The following is a 20,585-nucleotide window of genomic DNA, read 5'->3' as shown; positions in this document are numbered from 1 at the left end:
TGCATGAAGTTCATGTTAGTTACAGCCAACAAGGATGTGGCTTTCTTTGGACTGGAAAGTTCAGAGATACCAACTTTTTCCTGCGGATGAAAAATTCTTCCAGGTGCTCTGGGGTATCCATGTCTGGGTGGCACCGAGGGTGTTGGGGATTTCGTCAGGGAGAGCATCCTGTTGGCCTCGCACCAGAACACTGTTTCCTCCTGTGCCCGCCTCCGACCTCCAGCGCTCCTTCTGTTACAGAATACACACACACAGACAATGAAACACACACACACACACACACACACACACACACACACACACACACACACACACAGGTCTCAGGCTCAGAAACACACCATGTTTATGCATGCAAGTGCCGCATCATGTGCCTACCTGCACTCTTATAGCAGATTGGGTGTATTATAGCACCAAAAGTCAGACAGCCAGCAGGTAAAACTGTTGTCTTTATGTTGACCAAATGCGGTGGCATCCTGACAATTGTTAGGCTACACATCCACAAGGCCTGTTTAGATAACCATTTCAGAGGCCTGACATTCCCTCTACAGCAGGTGATAGGCTCCAGGCTTTGCCAGTATTTGCTATTTGGCTTAGAAATTAAAAAATATATTATTATAAATATAATATGTACAACTATTAAAAATATATAACTATGCTAATATATATATATATATATATATGTTGATGTTTAAATTTTTACATTTTACATTTTGCCTACTGTTTAGACACCAAATATGGTTGTCAAATCACTTCCCATTCCCTATCCCACCAGGATATTGGTCCTTGAATGAGACTAATCATCCAGCTGATAACACTAAAATCATTAACATATAGATAAGACCCTAATTAAGAGGATTAGATGCATGCGCGCTCAAAATTAAGAGGATTATATGCATGCAATTGCAGGCACGCAAACACACACACACACACACACACACACACACACACACACACACACACAGATAAAGTAAAGATAGCAAACACGGGCCACTATGCTTGATAAAGCTGTCAGCAGCCTGACTGAATGATAAACCCTCCTGTGTGAAGTGTGGAGAGCGAGTCAACACCTTCAGAGGGTTCCAGTCAATGGTGCCTGTTGGAGCTCCTTCGTTATGTAAACACACACACACACACACACAGAAGAGAAGAGCCTCCTCCACCAAACAAAGCTTTAAAGGAGAGATAGAGAAGATAAAGAAGAGCCTAAGCTACGCCTCGGTAGTTTAGTTAAGTGAATAATAATAGGAGGAGTGATCGATTGAGAAGAAGCTCTCTGGACGCGTTTTGGTCTTTTTTATCACTCACACACGCGCGCGCACACGCACGCATGCACACCTACATACATACATGCATGCATGCGCACGCGCACACACACACACACACACACACACACACACACACACACACACACACACACACACACACACACACACACACACACACACGTCTGTGTTCCGTTGTGAACCCCCTCAGGAGGAGGAACTAAAAAAAACTCGGTCATTTACTTACCATCACTTCAGCTCCCCACCACCGCTAAAGCAAAACACGCTCCTGAAGGTGCAGAGAGAGAGAGAGAGAGAGAGAGAGAGAGAAGAGAGAGAGAGAGAGCTGACAGAGAGAGAGAGAGCGAGAGAGAGAGAGAGAGAGAGAGAGCTGACAGAGAGAGAGAGAGAGCGAGCGATAGAGAGATAAATAGAGAGAGAGAGAGAGTGATAGAGAGCTGACAGAGAGAGAGAGAGAGAGAGAGAGAGAGCTGACACACACACACACACACACACACACACACACACACACACACTCGCACAGACGCACACAGAGAGAGAGAGAGAGAGAGAGAGAGAGAGGTCGTACAGAAAGCTGTCAAGTCCAGTCGACAAACACTAGTAGAGAAAGCGAGCAACAAGCAGCTAAACATTCACTTTGATGAGCAGCTGAACTGAACAGTGTTTTAGAGTGTTTTAACACTGACACACAGGACACAGGTCTCTTCTATGGAGAGGTGATTGTTTTCAGTGATAATCGGACATTTCTTCGCATCTGCTGCTGTCTGAATAATGGTAAGAAAAATCTCATATTCTACTATTCTAGTAGCCTTGGATCAAGACTGTCAGATGTATTTTATCGACACGATTTTTCAAAAAATAGCAGATCTACAAGCTCATAGTGCGGCACTTGAGCTTTATATCTGCTATTTTTGAATAGCCAAAGAAATCTAAACTTATGTTCCCATATCAGTGGTTCTCGATAAAATACATCTATGACGGTCTTGATCCCAGGCTACTATTCTATTTGGTCAAATGTATGGTAGGCCTTATTAGGTATTTAATGAACATTTAGGCTAAATTATTGATCAGTTGTTGTATAACGTGTATAGGCATAATACGCCAATGAACATTACATTGGAAACATGCCGTATCCACCTGATTCTACCAGGGTTTTCTTTTCTTTATTTATTTCTTCTTTTTTGTGCATGGATCTTATATTTCTGGAGGAATTAAACCGTATACCAAGCCTGTAAATAGCAGGGTAACACACATCCATGTCCACATGTATCCATATTTTATTTAATAGTTAATAATTAGTTAATAATTGCTTAACAACATCTAATTTATGTATGTATTTATTTTTTTGTTTGTTATTCTACAAAGCATTATTGCCCCAAATCTATTTAATTATTAAGCTTTAATTTGTCTTTATTCTATAAATTGCATGTTTTATAGCCTATAATAAATTAAATAAAACTAAATAGCCTACCTCAGCAGTTTTTTGTTTAACTATTTCATGTTATTAAATTACATTTTGGGTAATATTTTGTAATAGGCTATAGGCCTACTACAGAACACTCTCAACTTGTTGATGTAGGCTATAGCTACTGGCCTTTTACATTATCCATTATGGTCATTTTATTTTATAGCCCATAATTGCTCCAAGTAAATCTAGTTTTAAGCAGTGGTGGAAAAAGTACTGCATTTTTTTTTGTTAAGTAAAAGTATCAATACTGCAATGTAGAAATACTCTGTTACAAGTAAAAGTCCAGAATACAAAATTTACTTGAGTAAAAGTACAAAAGTATTGGCATCCAAATATACGTAAAGTACCAAAAGTAGAAAGTACTCATTATGCAGAATGTCCTGTTTCACAAGTTTTAAAATGTATAAAAATCTTTTGAAAATAGCAGATCTACAAGCTCACAATGCATTGCATCGTGACACATTGTGAGCTTGTAGATCTGCTATTTTCCAATGGCCAAAATCTATATTGGGCTGAAGTGGATAATGCATGTTTTGTAATAATAATACAAATCTACAAAGTAACTAGTAACTAATGTTTTCAAATAATTGTAGTGGAGTAAAAGTTCAATATTTTCCTCTGAGATGTAATGGAGTAGAAGTAAAAGTTAAAGTATTGAAAATTGTAAATACTGAAGAAAGTATAACTACCTCAAAATTGTACTTCAGTACAGTACTTGAGTACATGTACTTAGTTACTTTACACCACTGGTTTTAAGGTAATTTCTTTGGGCTTATCTGAGTGCATATTGAAGTGCAACAAATCAACTAGACTTGTGTGTGTGTAGGCCATGTGAGTGAGCACACAGTGCATAAGGAGAGTGGAACGGGAACGTATGAGGGACTTTACACATTTTCCAATTCAGTTTGAGGCCTTTTGTTTGTCTTGGTGGCTGAATCCTTCCAACACTTTTGCTTGGCTTAAGTACAGAAGATTGCCCCCAAATCGCTGCGACCCCCCTCTGCAGCCAGGGACCTAATTAAGTAATTTAAGGGAGCCACGCTAAGCATTTTTCAAAGGCGGGTATTCATATTTTTCAAGGACCCCCTTCATGCCTTCAGTCATGAAGGAGACTGACTCCTATGTTTTGCTAGCCATTCAAATCACCTTTAAACACTTTGCCATCATTACAGCCTCAGACTGAAGAGGTTGAATCTTTCTCCCTACAATCTCTTAAACCGCCATCTGCATGACCTGCATGAAGATGAAACAAAACAAACTTTAAACAAACAAAAGCAAAAAAAACTGAGGGGAAAACCCAAACCAGCAAGTTGTGCAACATGAAAAAGTGATTTATATCAATCTTGGTTTTTTTTACATTATCTGTAGCCTGCCCTAGGCTATATTAAGCTTAACCTCACAATGTCAGGTTAGAATCTTAACTGTGTGCTTGTGTCTCTTTTAAATTTGAATAACAGTCAAACGGTCACACATGTAAAAGTAAATTTATGATATTTAACCTGTGGAGACAATCCTTAGTGAGCAATAGTAGATTGTTTGCATATCACTTCAGCCACAGTATCACCATCGCTTCGGGGCAGGGACGACATATCCCTCCATTTTGAAATGTACACGAGCCACACTGAAATGTGTTTCCCATATACAGGTTCTCTAAAATGTCATATCGTTTCCGCCTTCCTTAACAGCATTTGGATGTATATATCTCTTTGTCAGTGCCAATTACCTGAGATAAACCTGGAGGGGGACGGCCGGGGGAGCATGGTCCATTATTATTATCAGAGATGGTTGCTGTATCAGGCCTGCATGTGACAGATTGTAAATTTCCACAAATCTCCTCAATACCTGTATTATAAACCCCCACAAATAACCGTCAGGAGATTGGGGTTTGGGGGGTGGAGGCAGTTTGGGGCTTCAGACCACATACCGAAGGCAGTGTGTGCCTGGGCGTGCTTGATTTAACACTCTGTTTCGTCTCCTAATAACATTAGGCCCCATTTCTGGACTCGTTCTCCTCGGCTGGCCACGGACCCTCTCTCTCTCTCTCTCTCTCTCTCTATCTCTCTCTCTCTCTCTCTCTCTCTCTCTCTCTCTCTCTCTCTCTCTCTCTCTCTGCCTTCATGGTTCCTATTACTGGCTCTAATAAATTGTGAATAAGCGGCGGCCCAAAAAGTCTTGGGCTGTGGAGAATTCCCCATCCTGTAGTGCAAGGCACCCCCTCTTAAGAAAACACGAATTAATTCCAAACCCCTCTGTAGCCAAAAGTTTGTGGAATGATAAATATTTTCATAGGAAGTGCTGCTCTTCCTGACTTTATCTGCACCAAATTCATTATATTTCACGGCTTGCCTTAAGCCCTTTGTGTCTTAGCTCACTCCCATCCCGCTCCCTCTCGTTCTCTCTCTCTATCGGGTTCTCTCTGTCTTCCTCCGTGAGTCAGTGTAGAGGACTTGAACTCTGGGTCTCAGCAGGCCTAGCGAGTCCACCCATCTTGTCCCTGTGGTAAAATTGCAGTCCACCGATCTCCTGGGTCTAAGATGAATTGATAGTCTCTGCACCAAGAGCTACAGCAGCCTAGTGATATCTGCAATATCATAGTCAGCTGAAGGCTTCATTCATTGTTGTTGGGTTCTTCAGTTATTGTGACATGATGAGTTCTTAGAACAGGAAAGACTTTATTTTTAGTATACTGTAGAGTTCACACAGTGTCTGCATGGTGTGTTAAAATAAACCCACAATAAAACTTTTCCTTTCTTTTTTCTTTTTTCATTTCAAAAGACATTTTTAACTGGATTATACCACAGACTCAATCTGTGAAAGATACATTTACAGTAAAAGGAAAGAAATCTGTTTCTGGGGTCAGTTTAAACTTTGTGCTCGTGGAATGACTCAGTTTTGAGCTGTTTGCAACCTCAGAAGTAACAATCTTGAATAAACCCCAGTCTAACCAAAACCTCCAGAGATGCTCAAAATATTGTTTTCATTTTTTCTCTGTTCAGTTTTTAGCAATGCCATTATAATATTGTAGTGAATAAAAAGTTAAAGAAAGTATTAAAAAAAAGCCATGTCATCCGTTAAGTGAATAAAAGAAACAAGAAGTTATTATTTATGAATTTTTTACTGTAAGCAACCTGTGTTGCTTTCTGTCTTACTGCAGATGTAGTGGTCTTCTATTTATCTGTGATGAACATTAAACAAAGTTAGATGCAATTGTATTTAAACTCAGGCTGGTGTGCAAGACATGGCATAAAGGTCTATTTTAATTAATCAACTGTGTGTGTGTGTGTGTGTGTGTGTGTGTGTGTGTGTGTGTGTGTGTGCGTGTGCGTGTGCGTGTGTGTGTGTGTCACGTGTGTGTGTGTGTGTGGGTGGGTGAGAGAGAGAGAATAATTGAGTAGATTCTGGTGGTTCTATTGGGTTGATCTGCTTGAACAGCTTGCAGAGAGGTTCCCCCCAAATTACTTACCCCCCCACCACCACCTCCATTCCTCTAAGCCCCAGACAGCACCCAGGCATAGGATGATCTGACTCTGCGTATGTGTGTGTGTGTGTGTGTGTGTGTGTGTGTGTGTGTGTGTGTGTGTGTGTGTGTGTGTGTGTGTGTGTGTGTGTGTGTGTGTGTGTGTGTGTGTGTGTGTGTGTGTGTGTGCGTGCGTGTTCGTGTGTGCGTGCGTGCGTGCGTGTGTACAACACGCGTGTGTTTGTGCGTGTAAGTGTGTGTCTGTCAGCAGACGACAGCTGGCTATCTCTGCTCTCTTTATCTCATCTATAGAGGGGTGAAACCACACACATAGCTGCATAGCCTACAGTGAACATATTTCATCTTTTTTTCATCCCTCAAGCAGTTTTTTCCTTTAAAAAACACATTTGACAAATTGTCCATAATTTTCTGAATATCTTTAGGAGTCAAAATGTCTTCTCACCAGAAGTTTCCTCTTTGAATCTGTGGTGCATGGGATACATTTACATAAAATGTCTTTAGGACATATTAATTATTCCTATATCATACATCTTACCTGTTTGATCTATAATAGCACAAGTCAGTGGTTCCAAAGTTGGTTCCAGGGACCATCAGGGTTCCTTGAGGTGGTTCCAAATGGACTCTGAGAGTGTACAAATGGAACCAAATGGTTCCACTTGTACCCTCTCAGAGTTATGGGGGTCCTTTGGAATTAAAAAAGTCAATGTCTCTCATCTCAACCCTCTCCGCCTCACACACACACATACAGTAATTGTAACAGTAAAGCAGTAATTGGACCTCAGTCTCTGTGTGTGATGTCGTTGAGCTGTGCTTCAGCTACCAGTGAGTTGTGCCTGGCCAGCTGCTAGCAACTAGGACGGCCGTTCAATGTCATCTGCTGTGGAAAAGTAGAGGAAGAGGGTGGAGGGCAAACCTTTTTGTCCTAATGACTAATAAAGAGCCAGGTCTGTGTACGTGTGTGTGTGTGTGTGTGTGTGTGTGTGTGTGTGTGTGTGTGTGTGTGTGTGTGTGTGTGTGTGTGTGTGTGTGTGTGTGTGTGTGTGTGTGTGTGTGTGTGTGTGTGTGTGTGTGTGTGTGTGTGTGTGTGTGTGTGTGTGTGTGTGTGTGTGTCTCCGAGCGAGGCAGCGAGCATATGTGTGTCTGAGATCATTAGGGAATGTGTGTGCATTCATGCAGTCAGGATTGTGCCTGTGTGCGCGTGTGTGTGTGTGTGTGTGTGTGTGTGTGTGTGTGTGTGTGTGTGTGTGTGTGTGTGTGTGTGTGTGTGTGCGTGTGCGTGCGTGCATCCGACCACCCTCCCATCACTCCACCAGATGTTTTTACCTGAGAGCCAGACCACCATCTGACAGGGGTCAACCCAGTCCTCCAACCCCACCACCTCTCCTCCAGGCTGCTGGGAGGTCTGCCAGCTGTCCCCCTCCCTGACCCCCGTCCTGGGGCACTGGTTCTTGGGTGAGGGTAGGAGTGTGTGGGGGGGGGAGTGTGTGTGGGGGGGGGGGGGGTCTGGGGCCAGGGGTAGGTGGTCCTCGCCCAAGGTTTATAGCTTAGAGATTAGTATTGGAGTTATTACAGGAAGATAGCGTATGCAAGAACAGCAGCAGTGGAGGAGAGAGAGAGAGAGAGAGAGAGAGAGAGAGAGAGAGAGAGAGAGAGAGAGAGAGAGAGAGAGAGAGAGAGAGAGATTGCAATGTAACACAGCTCTGTTTACACTTTTATGTTATTCCTATTTATTCAATATTTATTTGTACAGACATTGTTTTGTTTTGATCGTTTTGTTTTGCTTTGGCAATGTAAACGTATGTTTTCTCATGCCAATAAAGCTCCTTTGAATTGAATTGAATTGAATTGAGAGAGAAAGAGAGAGAGAGAGAGACACAGAGAGAGAGAGGAAAAGATGGATGCACAGTAATATTATGCATATGGGGAGGTCGGGCAGCAATTTAGAATGGGTGGTAAGAGAGTGGGAGTCTGTCGGTGAGAAAGGGAAAAAGAGCAATGGAGACAGTGGTGTGATTGAATGAGGAGGGTTTTGATTACTGAGGGGCGAAGGCAGGAGCGGGGGGCAGCTGGCATAAAAAGCAGTCTTGTTGCTTCGAGTCAGTCAAGCAGAGAGGAAAGGCCACCAAGTCTGGCAGCTAGAGTTACGCATGGCGGAGACGGCAACAGGTTCACTGCTGCCACAGCTTAATGGCAGCCACCCCTACACTCACTATAGTCACGTCTCACAGTTCTGGTGCTTTTCTTTTGGAACTTTTGTTGACTACACTCTTTCTTGGATTAAATTAGTTATTTATAGGATTTTCCGTTTGAAATAGCACGTTCCTGTCTCTCAGTTGTTTCGTGTTTATCAAAACTATCTCTATCATCATCACCATCTAGTATAGCAAGTTACAAACTCACCTGTTACTGTTACTAACATTGTACATCAATGTTATATTTGTTTTAATTATCTCTTAATATCGTTGTATCTTTCTAAATAATATCTATATTGATTATTCTGATTTATTTAGCCTTGTATTCATTCCCATGCTTTTGTATAATGTGTTTTAGGGGTTCCTAAACGCTGGCATTGCTAATTGATAGTGACAAGATAATTTGGTGCAGTTCTACTATGCTCACATAGTGTATCATACTATATCATCTTAAAAACCACTGCATGAATGTGTAGTGATTGGACATGCACGCACACACACACACACACACACACACACACACACACACACACACACACACACACACACACACACACACACACACACACACACACACACACACACACACACACACACACACACACACACACACACACACACACACACACTTGCTTACACAGTTGGACCTTGCGTTCATGATAATGAATTCCCTGGTTGCTGAGATCATGGCGGTGTATAAGTTATCTCAGGAACTCATTATTGGCTCATGATCCTTCAGTACGCAACATCTGTTACTGTCAGGCCGTTGGCATCTGCTTACCACCCCTCTCCCCCAATGGTTTAATTTATTAAACTTTACTTTATATATCACCATGCCTCATTTCATCAAAATAATTTCTTTCTCCATAATCTTTTGATGTGTGAATGCTTTTGTCAAGCGGCATGCTTTGTTAACCACTTAAGCCTTATTAAAAGATTATAATGAAAATAGGCTATCTACAAAGCTCACAACGTGGTGCAATGCGATGTTTTTTTTGTCTTTTTCTTTTTTTTTGATTGAAATGTTTGGAAATTCTTTCAAAATACTTTTGGAATTGTTTTGAAAACTTTAACCTACAATAGGGATGCCAGGTTGAAAGTTGTTAAAGCCAAGTTGATGGCACTCCACAGGGAGTTTGTGCTCTACTGTATGTTGCACAGCTGTCCTCGCCAACTGTGGTCCCTGAGGCCCTGAGACACCAGACCTGCCTAGTTTCAATATCTACAGACTTGTCAAGCCATGGCTCTGTGGACAGTTGGACAATTTGTCATGTAGCCTAGTTTACTTTGTTGATTTATCTTCTCTTATTGTATGGCATGGTGTCATATCTTGAGCCATTGAGGCTGTGTGTTGGCCCTGGTGTTCTATATTGAAAAGGAGTGGACTCATTTGACTACTACATTTGAACACAAGGCTGTATCTATTCATTGGTTCATTAGTAGCACGACTGGATTGCTATTTAATGTTGTTGTTTTTTTTCTCAAATTGAACTGACCTGCAGTGCCAAAGCACAGCCAGCCAGCAAGAATACAAGCAGATGGCACTGATAACCACCATGAAGACCCCGATAGTGACATAGGAACTAAAATACTGGGTCCTTGTTCTCTGGCTTTTGTTCAGGACTTCGAGAGCGGGGGTGGTGGGGTCCGTGCCAGTGCGCGACAGTGAATTTATTCCCCCTGGGGCACTTAGGCAGCCCATCCAAATTGATGGTTCCAGGTGGGACTCCATATGGCGCCATTAGAGAATGAGCAGTCACCTTGTCAAGAACAGCCATCAGCTGTTGACTGAGAGCCATGCTGTCTCAAGGCCCGTTCATAGTCCCTAGATGGGTCTAAAACGTGCGTCAGGGGGTGAGGGATTCCGTCCGTTCTTTACAGACGCATGCATAGTCGCTGACGTTAAATCCGTAGGAATTATAACGTTGGGCGTCGTACACCTATTAATCCACTAGATGGCAGCTGCGAGGTTTTAAATGTTGTGAAAAGTGTTGCCATGTCCGCTTATTATAAGCGACTTTGGGCTTATTTTTCTGTAAAGTTACTTGTAAACAAACATTGGTGGTTGCGGTTTTATTTGGGCTTGTTTCTAAAGTGTAGTTGCTTATTTGGGCCAATTATTATTTAAACCAGTGATTCTCAAATAGATATTGTAGATCTGCTATTTTCATGTGATGTGGCCTAGTCGATTATTTTGGGCTTGTTTTCATAGACCTGGTTGCTTATTTCTCTCACAAAACCTGGCAACAGCGCTAAAATGGACGCCAAAACAACGCAATAAAAGACACAAACTAGTCCACAAACTAGACAAAAACAATGGTTGTCTACAAAACGTGAGTTTCGACCCATACTGCACTGTGCTATATTATTTGTGTGTGTGTGTGTGTTTAGGGAATGGCTGGCTGGGTTCATTTTGTCACAGTAATTAAGTATATTTACTCAAGTACTTCCACCACCAACGTGGGTCTTTTTGTGGAGAAAGAGTGCCCAAGGAAAACTTTTTTTCCCTGATATACTGACAACGGTTTCCACTGGTACTACAGGCAACGTACAAACGAACGTACGTCGGCCTGACGGTGAATGTTGATCGCACGGACGGAAATCCTGGAGCCGTAAGTGACGGAGGGGGAGACAAAAACGACAACGCAAGGAGCGCTGGCGCTGGTTACGTATCCTTACGTCCGACTATGAATGATACTTCAGTGAGAGGTCAAACTGTTGCTATTGTGCAGCCAGTCTTTTATATGTCTTAACACACTGATGTGTCTCCCTGATTCGACCAAATGTGAATGGAACCCGCACACGGCTTGTGAACTGCAAATTCAGCAAAAACCTTGTGGCAAACAAACCCGGGAGCTCCACCCCTTTTTACACCAACGATCAGATTTCCTTCCAATTCTAAGAGCAATGCATTTTCCTATGATGCAATCCGTCCATACAAAGAGAGAAAGAGAGAGAGAGAGAGAGTGCGAGAGAGAGAGTGAGTGAGTGAGTGAGAGAGAACCTGATATCCGTGAAAGAAGCAGTGGTGTAGCAGGGACCCCAGGACCCAGGTGAGGCTGGTGGGACTGGCCCTGTGGCCCCAGTGGCCCCAGTGGCCCCTGCTGGGTTTGTTTTAGGTTTAGTTTCAAGCCTCAGCGCTCCATGTCTCTGCAGAGCGGTGCTCCTCTTTCCTCCGGTGCCCTGCTGTTCCCATGGCCTTGTGCGTCCTCCTCCCAGCCCTCGTCCTCAAGTAGGAAGTGCCTACACAAGGCAGTGTGTGACTGTGTGTGGGTGCATGTGTGTGTGTGGGTGCATGTGTGCGTGCGTGCGTGCGTGCACGAACGAATACATGTTTGTCCCCACATGCCTGTGTTTGTTTGGAGTGTGTTTCTGCATATGTGCGTGTGCCTGTGATAGCAAAATGCAGTGGTTCTCAAACTTTTTCATGTCAAGGACCCCCAAGTTGATATATAATTGGCCGTGGACCACCATCTGAAACATTTTTTATATTTAAAAAAAAAACATTCAAAAATAGCAGATCTACAAGCTTGCAGTGCGGCACGAAGTGACGCGCTGTGAGCTTGCAGATCTGCAATTTTTTTAATAGCCAACGTATAAATCGATAAAGTGGTTAAAATGATTGTGATACTACATTAACTACTTTTACCCCACTTTGAGAACCAACGGCATAATGTGTGTGTGTGTGTGTGTGTGTGTGTGTGTGTGTGTGTGTGTGTGTGTGTGTGTGTGTGTGTGTGTGTGTGTGTGTGTGTGTGTGTGTGTGTGTGTGTGTGTGTGTGTGTGTGTGTGTGCGTATTCGTTTGTTTGATAGTTTGTGTGTTTGTTCGTTAGGGTTAGGGTCACAAAGTTTCCGAGGGAACAGAGTCATGCCCATTTTACTCTACCCATCTTCAATGTTCTGAAATGCAGGGGAAAAAAACAGCACATCACCAGTTCCGCTATCTCTGCTCGTGTTCTGACTCTGTACTGTAGAGTTCATTCCGCTATACGCTTTGAGGTGAATGTTTCTCTATACAGCATCGCTGGCTTGCTTTGGTGTCGAGCACATGACTGTGAAATGAAATTGATAGTAGTTTAGCTGAAGTCAAATTCATATCAGAGGAATTTAATGGAATAAAAATGTATCCAGTAGAATTCAAAGTGAATTGAATTCAAGTAAAGTCGGTGTACCCGAGGCCAAACGTGAAGTCTGTTGTCCCCAACTTGTATTTAACTGAACTGAACTGTTCTGAACTGAACTGTAATATAACAAAAATAAAACAAATATATAAAAATAAAACAAATAATTTAATTCATAGCTATGATCAAAATCAATAACTGATTTACTTTGCACTGAGATGAATGGAAATAATTTCTTGTTTTCTACTCATGATGATCTCACCCATGTCTTCTTCTAGACCTTTCCCTTTACGTTGATTTCAAGTTCACTTGCACCGCCATTTCCTTATAGTGACCATAGATCACCCACTCTAGTGTCACATTTATTGTCCCTCTTACTTGTGTTTACTCTATGGTCATTAACATTGACACATAAGTGGTTTGTTTTCGTCCCCCGGTCCTCGGTAGGAATGCCGTTATTTGCTAAGAAAACATCATGATTCATGCTGCGTGTTTTGAAACGCCGGGAGGGCTGCAGCATCAGTTGGAGTTTACCATAACATATGATTTGTCTTCCCTGCGATGTCAGAGCAGTTGCTGCTCTTCAGTAAAAAAGGCATTGACACACCTTGAGTTTCTCCGTCAGGTTTTAGGATTTGCGATGACACTGGTGTTCAAAGCCTCTGAGAATGAGACAGACTGTCACAATCATTGTCTCTCTCTCTCTCTCTCTCTCTCTCTCTCTCTCTCTGGTTCTCTGTCTCGAACTTCAGACTGATTTCTTTTTGCCTTCAGCCCAATTCTCAACTGCTGTAAACCTCTGTTGCCCCCATATTTCATGTCTGCCGTCTGTCTTTGTCCTTGCTTTGTCAGCGGGGTCAAAGTTCATGTGGCTAGCTCCAACATTGCCAGATTGGAATTGCCCAGAGGCAGAGAGAGAGAGAGAGAGAGAGAGAGAGAGATAAAGGAGAGCGAGAGACAGACAGACAGGCAGACAGACAGGCAGGCAGGCAGGCAGGCAGGCAGGCAGGCAGGCAGGCAGACAGACAGACAGACAGACAGACAGACAGACAGACAGACAGACAGACAGACAGACAGACAGACAGACAGACAGACAGACAGACAGACAGACAGACAGACAGACAGACAGACAGACAGACAGACAGACAGACAGACAGGAGAGCTGTAAGGCAAAGGACCTCTCCTTCTATGTCTTTTGAAGGGTCATTAGTTCTTAGATGCATTGAACCTTTCTGGGCTGACAGCTGCGTATGGTCATGATACAGCAGCGCTGTGAAGGACTTGTGGAAACAGGCTATGGGAACTGCCAGTAGAGAGAATGACCCGCTCTACCTTCCTGTTTAGACTAGGCCGTGTTGGCATTGACCTTTTGACCTCCAGTGTGCTGACCTGGGACTTTCTTCTTCCTCTTGTCTCGTTCACTCAGCCCTCTCTTTCGTTCTCAAGCATTTCCTTTTATATTGTTCTTTCCTTTGCTTCATTCTTTTCTTATCTCCCTTATTGTATTTTCATTACTTTATTTCTGTTTATCTGTATGTGTGTGTATCTATATCTATATCTATGTCTATCTATGTCTATGTCTATGTCTATGTCTATGTCTATGTCTATGTCTATGTCTATGTCTATGTCTATGTCTATGTCTATCTATATCTATATCTATATCTATATCTATATCTATATCTATATCTATATCTATATATATATATCTATATCTACTGTATACACACACACACACACACACACACACACACACACACCCCCACACACACACACACACACACACACACACACACACACACACACACACACACACACACACACACACACACACACACACACACACACACACACACACACACACGTATATACACACACACACACACACACACACACACACACAGAGAGTGCATATTCCTAGCCAATATTGAGAAGTCTATGAACCAATGCATAGAAAATTCCAGACACCTTCACTTCGGTTTGAGATTCCATTCCAGTGAATATCCGGTTGGAAAGAGGCCTGTAAAACCTTGTTCTGTCTGTTCTACCCCCATTCGATGTCTTAAAGTAGCTCTACAAGATGTAACAACCACAGTACAGTGCGGGTGCCAAGCGGCAGAGTGACTCTGAGGCAGTGAAGCGAGGCATTCTTCCTCAGCGCTTTCCCAGGAAACTATGTCACCCGTCAAGTTCCTACCACCAACCATTTACTGCTGTCTGTCAACGACTTCCTTATAATCGTGATCTTAGGCAAACTCCGTCATGTCTGTCCCACATTTATCTTGTCCTCATCACACTATCCACTCTGTCTGTCTGTCTGTCTGTCTGTCTGTCGTTCTCTCTTTCCCATTGTCCCCTACATCAGTGGTTCTCAAACTTTTCATGTCAAGGACCCCCAAATTGATATATATTTAGCTGCAGACCCCCAAAATTAAAAAAAAATTAGCAGATCTACAAGCTCGCACTGTGAGCTTGTAGATCTGCTAATTTTGAATAGCCAACGTATACATCGATAAAGTGGTTAAAATGATTGTGATGCTATATTAACTACTTTTGGACCCCCTGGAACGCCCTCAAGGACCCATGGGGTCTCTCTCCTCCTCCATCTCTCTGACTCTCTCTCTCCTTCCCTAACCCTGTGTCACTTCCTCAACTGTGTGAAAACTACCCGCCCCTCTCCTCTTCGTCCTACTTGGCCAGAGGAGGCGTCTGTCAGTTGCCCCCGGGCACTTCATCACTTGTCACTCACCAGCATACCTCTGTCCTGATGGAGTTTATTCACTGTTGTTTCCACAGGAGACTTGACGGCTTTGGAGGAACCTGACGAGCAACAGTGTGACAGGACAAAGGGGATAAGTCTCTCTACAGAGGCAGGTAAAAAGCCTTATGAAGTAAACGTGTTCAGATCTGCGTTGGAGCTTATGAAAACAGACAGTTTGCTCACAGAGGTGGCAGTATATCTCTGTTAACCACTTGGACATTAGCGTCCATAATCTGGGCATGTCGTTATAGGCGTTTTTTTTATTTGTCAAAAATAAGTATAGAGCCTTGGGGGACCCCAGTAAATGAATTATATAGGGTTTAATTGGTTAAATAAGCTAATTCAAATTTTGGTGAACATTGTGTTAGTATTTCATGAACATGATGTATTGGGGGCACGGCACTCAAAAACAGAGGGTTAAAAATAGGGTATATTTATTTAGTAGGGTGCTTCTGTTTTCTTAGGCCTTCTTAGTAATTTTTAGCAAAGGTAAATAAACAGTAAATAAAAATATATACAGCAAAAAGTTAATTAATGAACGCAGCTATGGGGACACTTTTTGTGACAAGCCGTTCCAAAAACACATGGACATGTGTCCTTTTTTGTACAACCATATTCATGAACATGTTTATAGATCAGAAATGAGTTGAACAGTGATATAAATATTTTTTTACATTTAGTCAGTCAGTTAAATATGTGGCAACTGGGAAGTCTGTTTGTATACTTACTTAAAACAGTATTGTGAAAACAAAGTCCTCTTCACACACTGTAGAAAGTATTGCCATTTTGATAGCACATTTACAACTATTTCTCAATTTGAAAAGATCTGTCAATTTGAATAGCATTTTCTGACCATGATTTTATGTCATTCACAGGACTTCTTGGTCTATATCTTAGAGTCATCTTTGTACTGACGGTGAGTTTTCAGGTCCGTAGCTGAAGCTGGAATGCATGGGTTGCTTATCAGATAACAGTCACACAGGAATTTAAGGAAATGCTAATGCTAACTGGAACAGCACATTGTTAATTATATATTGTCAGTCAGTCACGTATGGAATTCCCTTTTGAAAATAGAATAACTTCTATTGGATTTTGTTGTTTTGTTGTTAATTCTTGTCAGTTCTCAGGAAAAACTCATTTATCCCCCTCTCAGTTAAAACACAAAAAAGGAATATTGTCTTGAAGGAAATGCAGGTGTCTGAAATATGAATTCCTGTTTTCAGATCAGCTGACCAGAGGAGTGTCATGGCGGCGTACGGACAGACCCAGTACAGTCCGGCCCTCCAGCCCCCAGGACCTTACACCCCTTACTCACACCACACACAGGGCTACAGCATGCCCTCTTACAGTGAGTACACTAAACATAGGACCTTACACCCCGTACTCACACCACACACAGGGCCCTCTTACAGTGAGGCTAAACATAAACGCACAGTTTTGTTTTACGTTGTTTTACTTTCATCAACTAACCCTAACCCTAACCCATCACTAATCCTAATTCTCATCCTATTCCTAACCCTAGAAAGCAAACCCTCTCTCTCTCTCTCCCTCTCTCTCACACGCATGCACATACGCACACACTCACGCACGCACACACATGCACACGCACACATCATCATCTTGTTAAATAAAATACATTTGTTTTGTAATCTACAAGCTACGTATATTTCACAGTAAGCTACGGTTAAAATGTTGCAGTACCTCAGTTCCTCTGTTGTTTATGTACGTACTGCCTCATGAACACACGCAGCAAAATCCCCCAAATTTCACCCACATCTATACACCTGTAAGCCTGTGATGTGACAGTAAATTTGAGTTGTGACTGTACAGCGCACAATACCCCATCCATTGAGCTGTGGCTCTCTCAATATGTAGATATTAAAACAGAGGAAGGACTAAGCCACTCTCCTGGACAGACTGGATTACTGAGTTACTCAAACTTCAGCAGCTCTCCCTCCAGCCAAGCTCTCTACAGCTACTCCACGCACGGTTAGTCCCACACATGCACAGTCACACGTACGAATTGCCGCTGTCGGGCAGAAACATTGTATCTCCACATTTCAGCTTTTTAAAGTGTTTTTCCATATACGAATGCCCTGTTTCATATTTGTCATATGGCAGTGCCACGCAAAAGTATCAAAAACAGACAATTTACAAACTCACAATGTGCTAGTGTTAGGGTTAGAAGCGTTGTTAACCTGTAGATGTGCTATTTTGGCAATTTATTTTAATCTTTGAAAAACTTTGCCTATAATGACATGCCCAAAATAGGAAAGTCTGTGAATGTTATACATACTTAACCAGTGAAAAGTATTAACAAGAGCTTGTGACTAAATATTAACTACATTGGACCCATTGGAACAAATCGACAAAATGCATCATTATTCACATCATGCATGTACTGTACATGAATAAGCACGGATCAGCATGCACGCATGGATGCATGCATGAGCAAAAAGGAGCGGGGTATACACAGGGATACACACTCTGACTTTACTTTTAGTGGCATTCAGGAGCATCATAGTTTATAGTGGTCCTTGTGTTGGTGGGCATCCACTCTCTTCTCCTCTCCTCTCCTCTCCTCTCCTCTCCTCTCCTCTCCTCTCCTCTCCTCTCCTCTCCTCTCCTCTCCTCTCCTCTCCTCTCCTCTCCTCTCCTCTCCTCTCCTCTCCTCTCCTCTCAACCCCACCTGTTCTACATTAGCTGCGGTCTGGGCTCCTGGCGTCAGACTTCTCCCCACCCCTCCTCATTTCTGGGGGTCAGGCCCTCTTTCTCCACTCAGACCAACAACACAGCGTGTGTGCGTGTGAGAGACAGAGGGGGAGACAGAAGAAAACAGAGACAGAACGAGAGGGCGAGAGACACACAGAAAGTGGCATAGAGGTGAAGAAAGGAGAGATTGAAAAGGAAAGATGGGCAAGCGTTCTTGCCAAAAAGGCAAACACTCAAATACGAAATGTGAGCGAGTGTGGCTTTCTACCCACGCACTGGCCGCATGCGCGAGCGTCTCTGCTTTTCGCATTCCTCAAGTCGTTCGGCGCCCAGAGCATGCTTCGCTCAGTGCGACTTTATGGCTTTCAAAGCAGCGTGAAATTGACCTCCTGTGTGAGAGGGGATAGGTTAAGGTGTGTTTTAAGGAGGGGTGAGCAGGTTTAATGTTGGCAGTAGAGGAAGGCACACTAAAGGGCAGAGGAATGGGGCACCGTTTCCACTCTAGGGAGAAGAACAAGACAGGGAGAAGCCTGGTCTTATGATGTTTTTAGGTTACACTTCATTTTCACATATCTGGATAGACAGAGCACAGCTCATGTGATAAGTACACAATCAAATCCATAGTGTTAATTTTACTCTGAGAGTGTACAAATCGGAACAAATGGACCCCGACGACGGCGACGAGTCAATTTGGTTTCATATGTACACTCTCACAGTTACTCTCACATTGCTATATCTAGCCTATGTTTCTTTACAAACCAGTACACTCGCTAAACAACAAAGCAAAACAAATGTATTGAAATAATTGTAGTGTGGGCTGGAAAGATGTTTTGCTGTTCCCAAACTGAGAAAATTGTGCATAAATCATTAAGCTTTATTATAAATACTGTGCTGACTTCAAACAGCAGCAAACTGCCACAAAAACTGGATGTTTGTACAATTTCCAAATGTTTCCGAGTCATCCATCTGCGCAATACACAAAATATACAGATACAATAGGAACACACACCGATTAACAAATACACACATGCACACAAGCGCACGCGCACGCACACACGCACGCACACGCAAATATGCAAACACATGCACAAACACGCAAACATGCAAACACATCTACTGTATGAACAACCCAAACCAAATGGGGGCCATGGGAGCCAGTCGGTGTTTACATGACAGACTTCTGGGTTCTTTGAAGTTGGCTGTGTTGTCCTGGGAGACTTCTGTGTTCTTCCACCACACAGTCATTACTCTCCTGTTTGTCATTCACTGTGGAGCAAGAGGACGGGACACGTTACAGAAAGGAGAACTAGAAACCAGAATGACAAAAAGAACAGTAGAGAGTAAAGGAATAGGTAAAGCATAAACATCAACAAAAGAGGAATAGCGTAATGGATGGAGGCATGATGTATAATCTAAATCTCTACTGTTGATGACGTTGGATGCAGAGAACATTGCTGTAATACCTACCCCCCCAGGGTTGGGAATTGTAATACCACCATGGCTGGCCAACTGAAGGGTATTAAACGGGTGTTTCAAATGTATCAAGCAGAGCTGATTTTACGCCTTTTGGTGCAAGTCCAAGTTAAGTCTCAAGTCAGTCACAAGTCGTAATTTTCGCAGCCTACTGTGAGTCCATCTGGAGTCCATGCAGCTCTGGTATCAATGTATAATATGTGATACCAATAGATGGATGTTTTGTCCTAAAGCACCATTCACACTACCATAGCCGCATACATTTGTATACTTTGTGTAAGTGTCAAACAAACAGTATATAATTAAAAGTGGGGGCAGAACATAATCTACAATATATGATCTATAGGTAAGGTAACGTAAGGTAAAACGTAAGGTAAAACTGTAATGTCCCCGAGGGGCAGTTTGCTTTATCGATAGTAGTCCAACAGAAATACACAATACATCATTCATACACAAACACAATACAAGATCCATATCACCAACGGTGTCAGAATTAATTATGGGGAAAAGAAAAGAAAGCAGAAGAAAAGAAAGAAAGATGAGATGAGTTGACATGATTACGGTGTTTAGAAAGACTATAGCAGATGGAACAAAGACATTCTGGATCTCTTGGTGCTACCTTTGGGGAGACCAAATCTCTGCCATAAGGGAAGTATCAGCATGTAAAGGATGTTGAGGGTCCTAAACAAAGGTCTGTTGTTTTGAGATAACCCTCACTTCATGCAGTTGCGGAAGGTTATTAACGTTGATGCAAATTCAAATGCTATATGTATAAAAGGCAAAACATTTTTCTTTTTAAGGAAGTTGCTGAGTTTCAATGCGGACATGACAATGAGGAAAATGTTTTATTCTACTTTTATTGAGCCTGTTCTTTCTTTTAATATGATTTTCTGGTTTGGCAATCTTAGTCTGATAAAATAGGATAACAATTGTCTAGCTGTGCTGTAAGATTACTGGTGCTACTCTTTCAAGCGCAACTGGAAACCCACCAAAAGAAGTGTCGCTCGCGCACATATAGTGCGTGACTGTTCACGCCAAACCCATAGCCACAGCGGTCGTCTGGTCAATGCGTTTCAATGAGAATGCGCGTGGAAAACCT

General features: G+C 42.5%; 1 protein-coding gene across 2 annotated transcripts in view; it reads left to right on the top strand.

Moving 5' to 3' along the window:
• The first annotated feature begins 1,840 nt into the window (after nt 1-1,840).
• Nucleotides 1,841-20,585, top strand: part of eya2 (EYA transcriptional coactivator and phosphatase 2) — a 35,182-nt gene continuing 16,437 nt past the window's right edge. Inside the window, exons 1-5 of one of the 2 annotated variants that reach the window (XM_080425115.1) lie at nt 1,841-2,057; nt 15,337-15,414; nt 16,177-16,217; nt 16,525-16,649; nt 17,177-17,290. In XM_080425115.1, the coding sequence (XP_080281241.1) occupies nt 16,547-16,649; nt 17,177-17,290 (217 nt within the window). In that variant the 5' untranslated portion in view covers nt 1,841-2,057; nt 15,337-15,414; nt 16,177-16,217; nt 16,525-16,546. The remainder of the gene's footprint in view (nt 2,058-15,336; nt 15,415-16,176; nt 16,218-16,524; nt 16,650-17,176; nt 17,291-20,585) is intronic. The other variant, XM_080425116.1, reaches the window with a different exon arrangement.

This window comes from Gymnoscopelus braueri, assembly GCF_963280865.1.
Source record: "Gymnoscopelus braueri genome assembly, chromosome: 3".
In the NCBI taxonomy this organism is placed as follows: Eukaryota; Metazoa; Chordata; class Actinopteri; order Myctophiformes; family Myctophidae; genus Gymnoscopelus; species Gymnoscopelus braueri.
The sequence above is the reverse complement of the archived record's forward strand: the minus strand, read 5'-3'. Positions and strand labels throughout refer to the sequence as shown.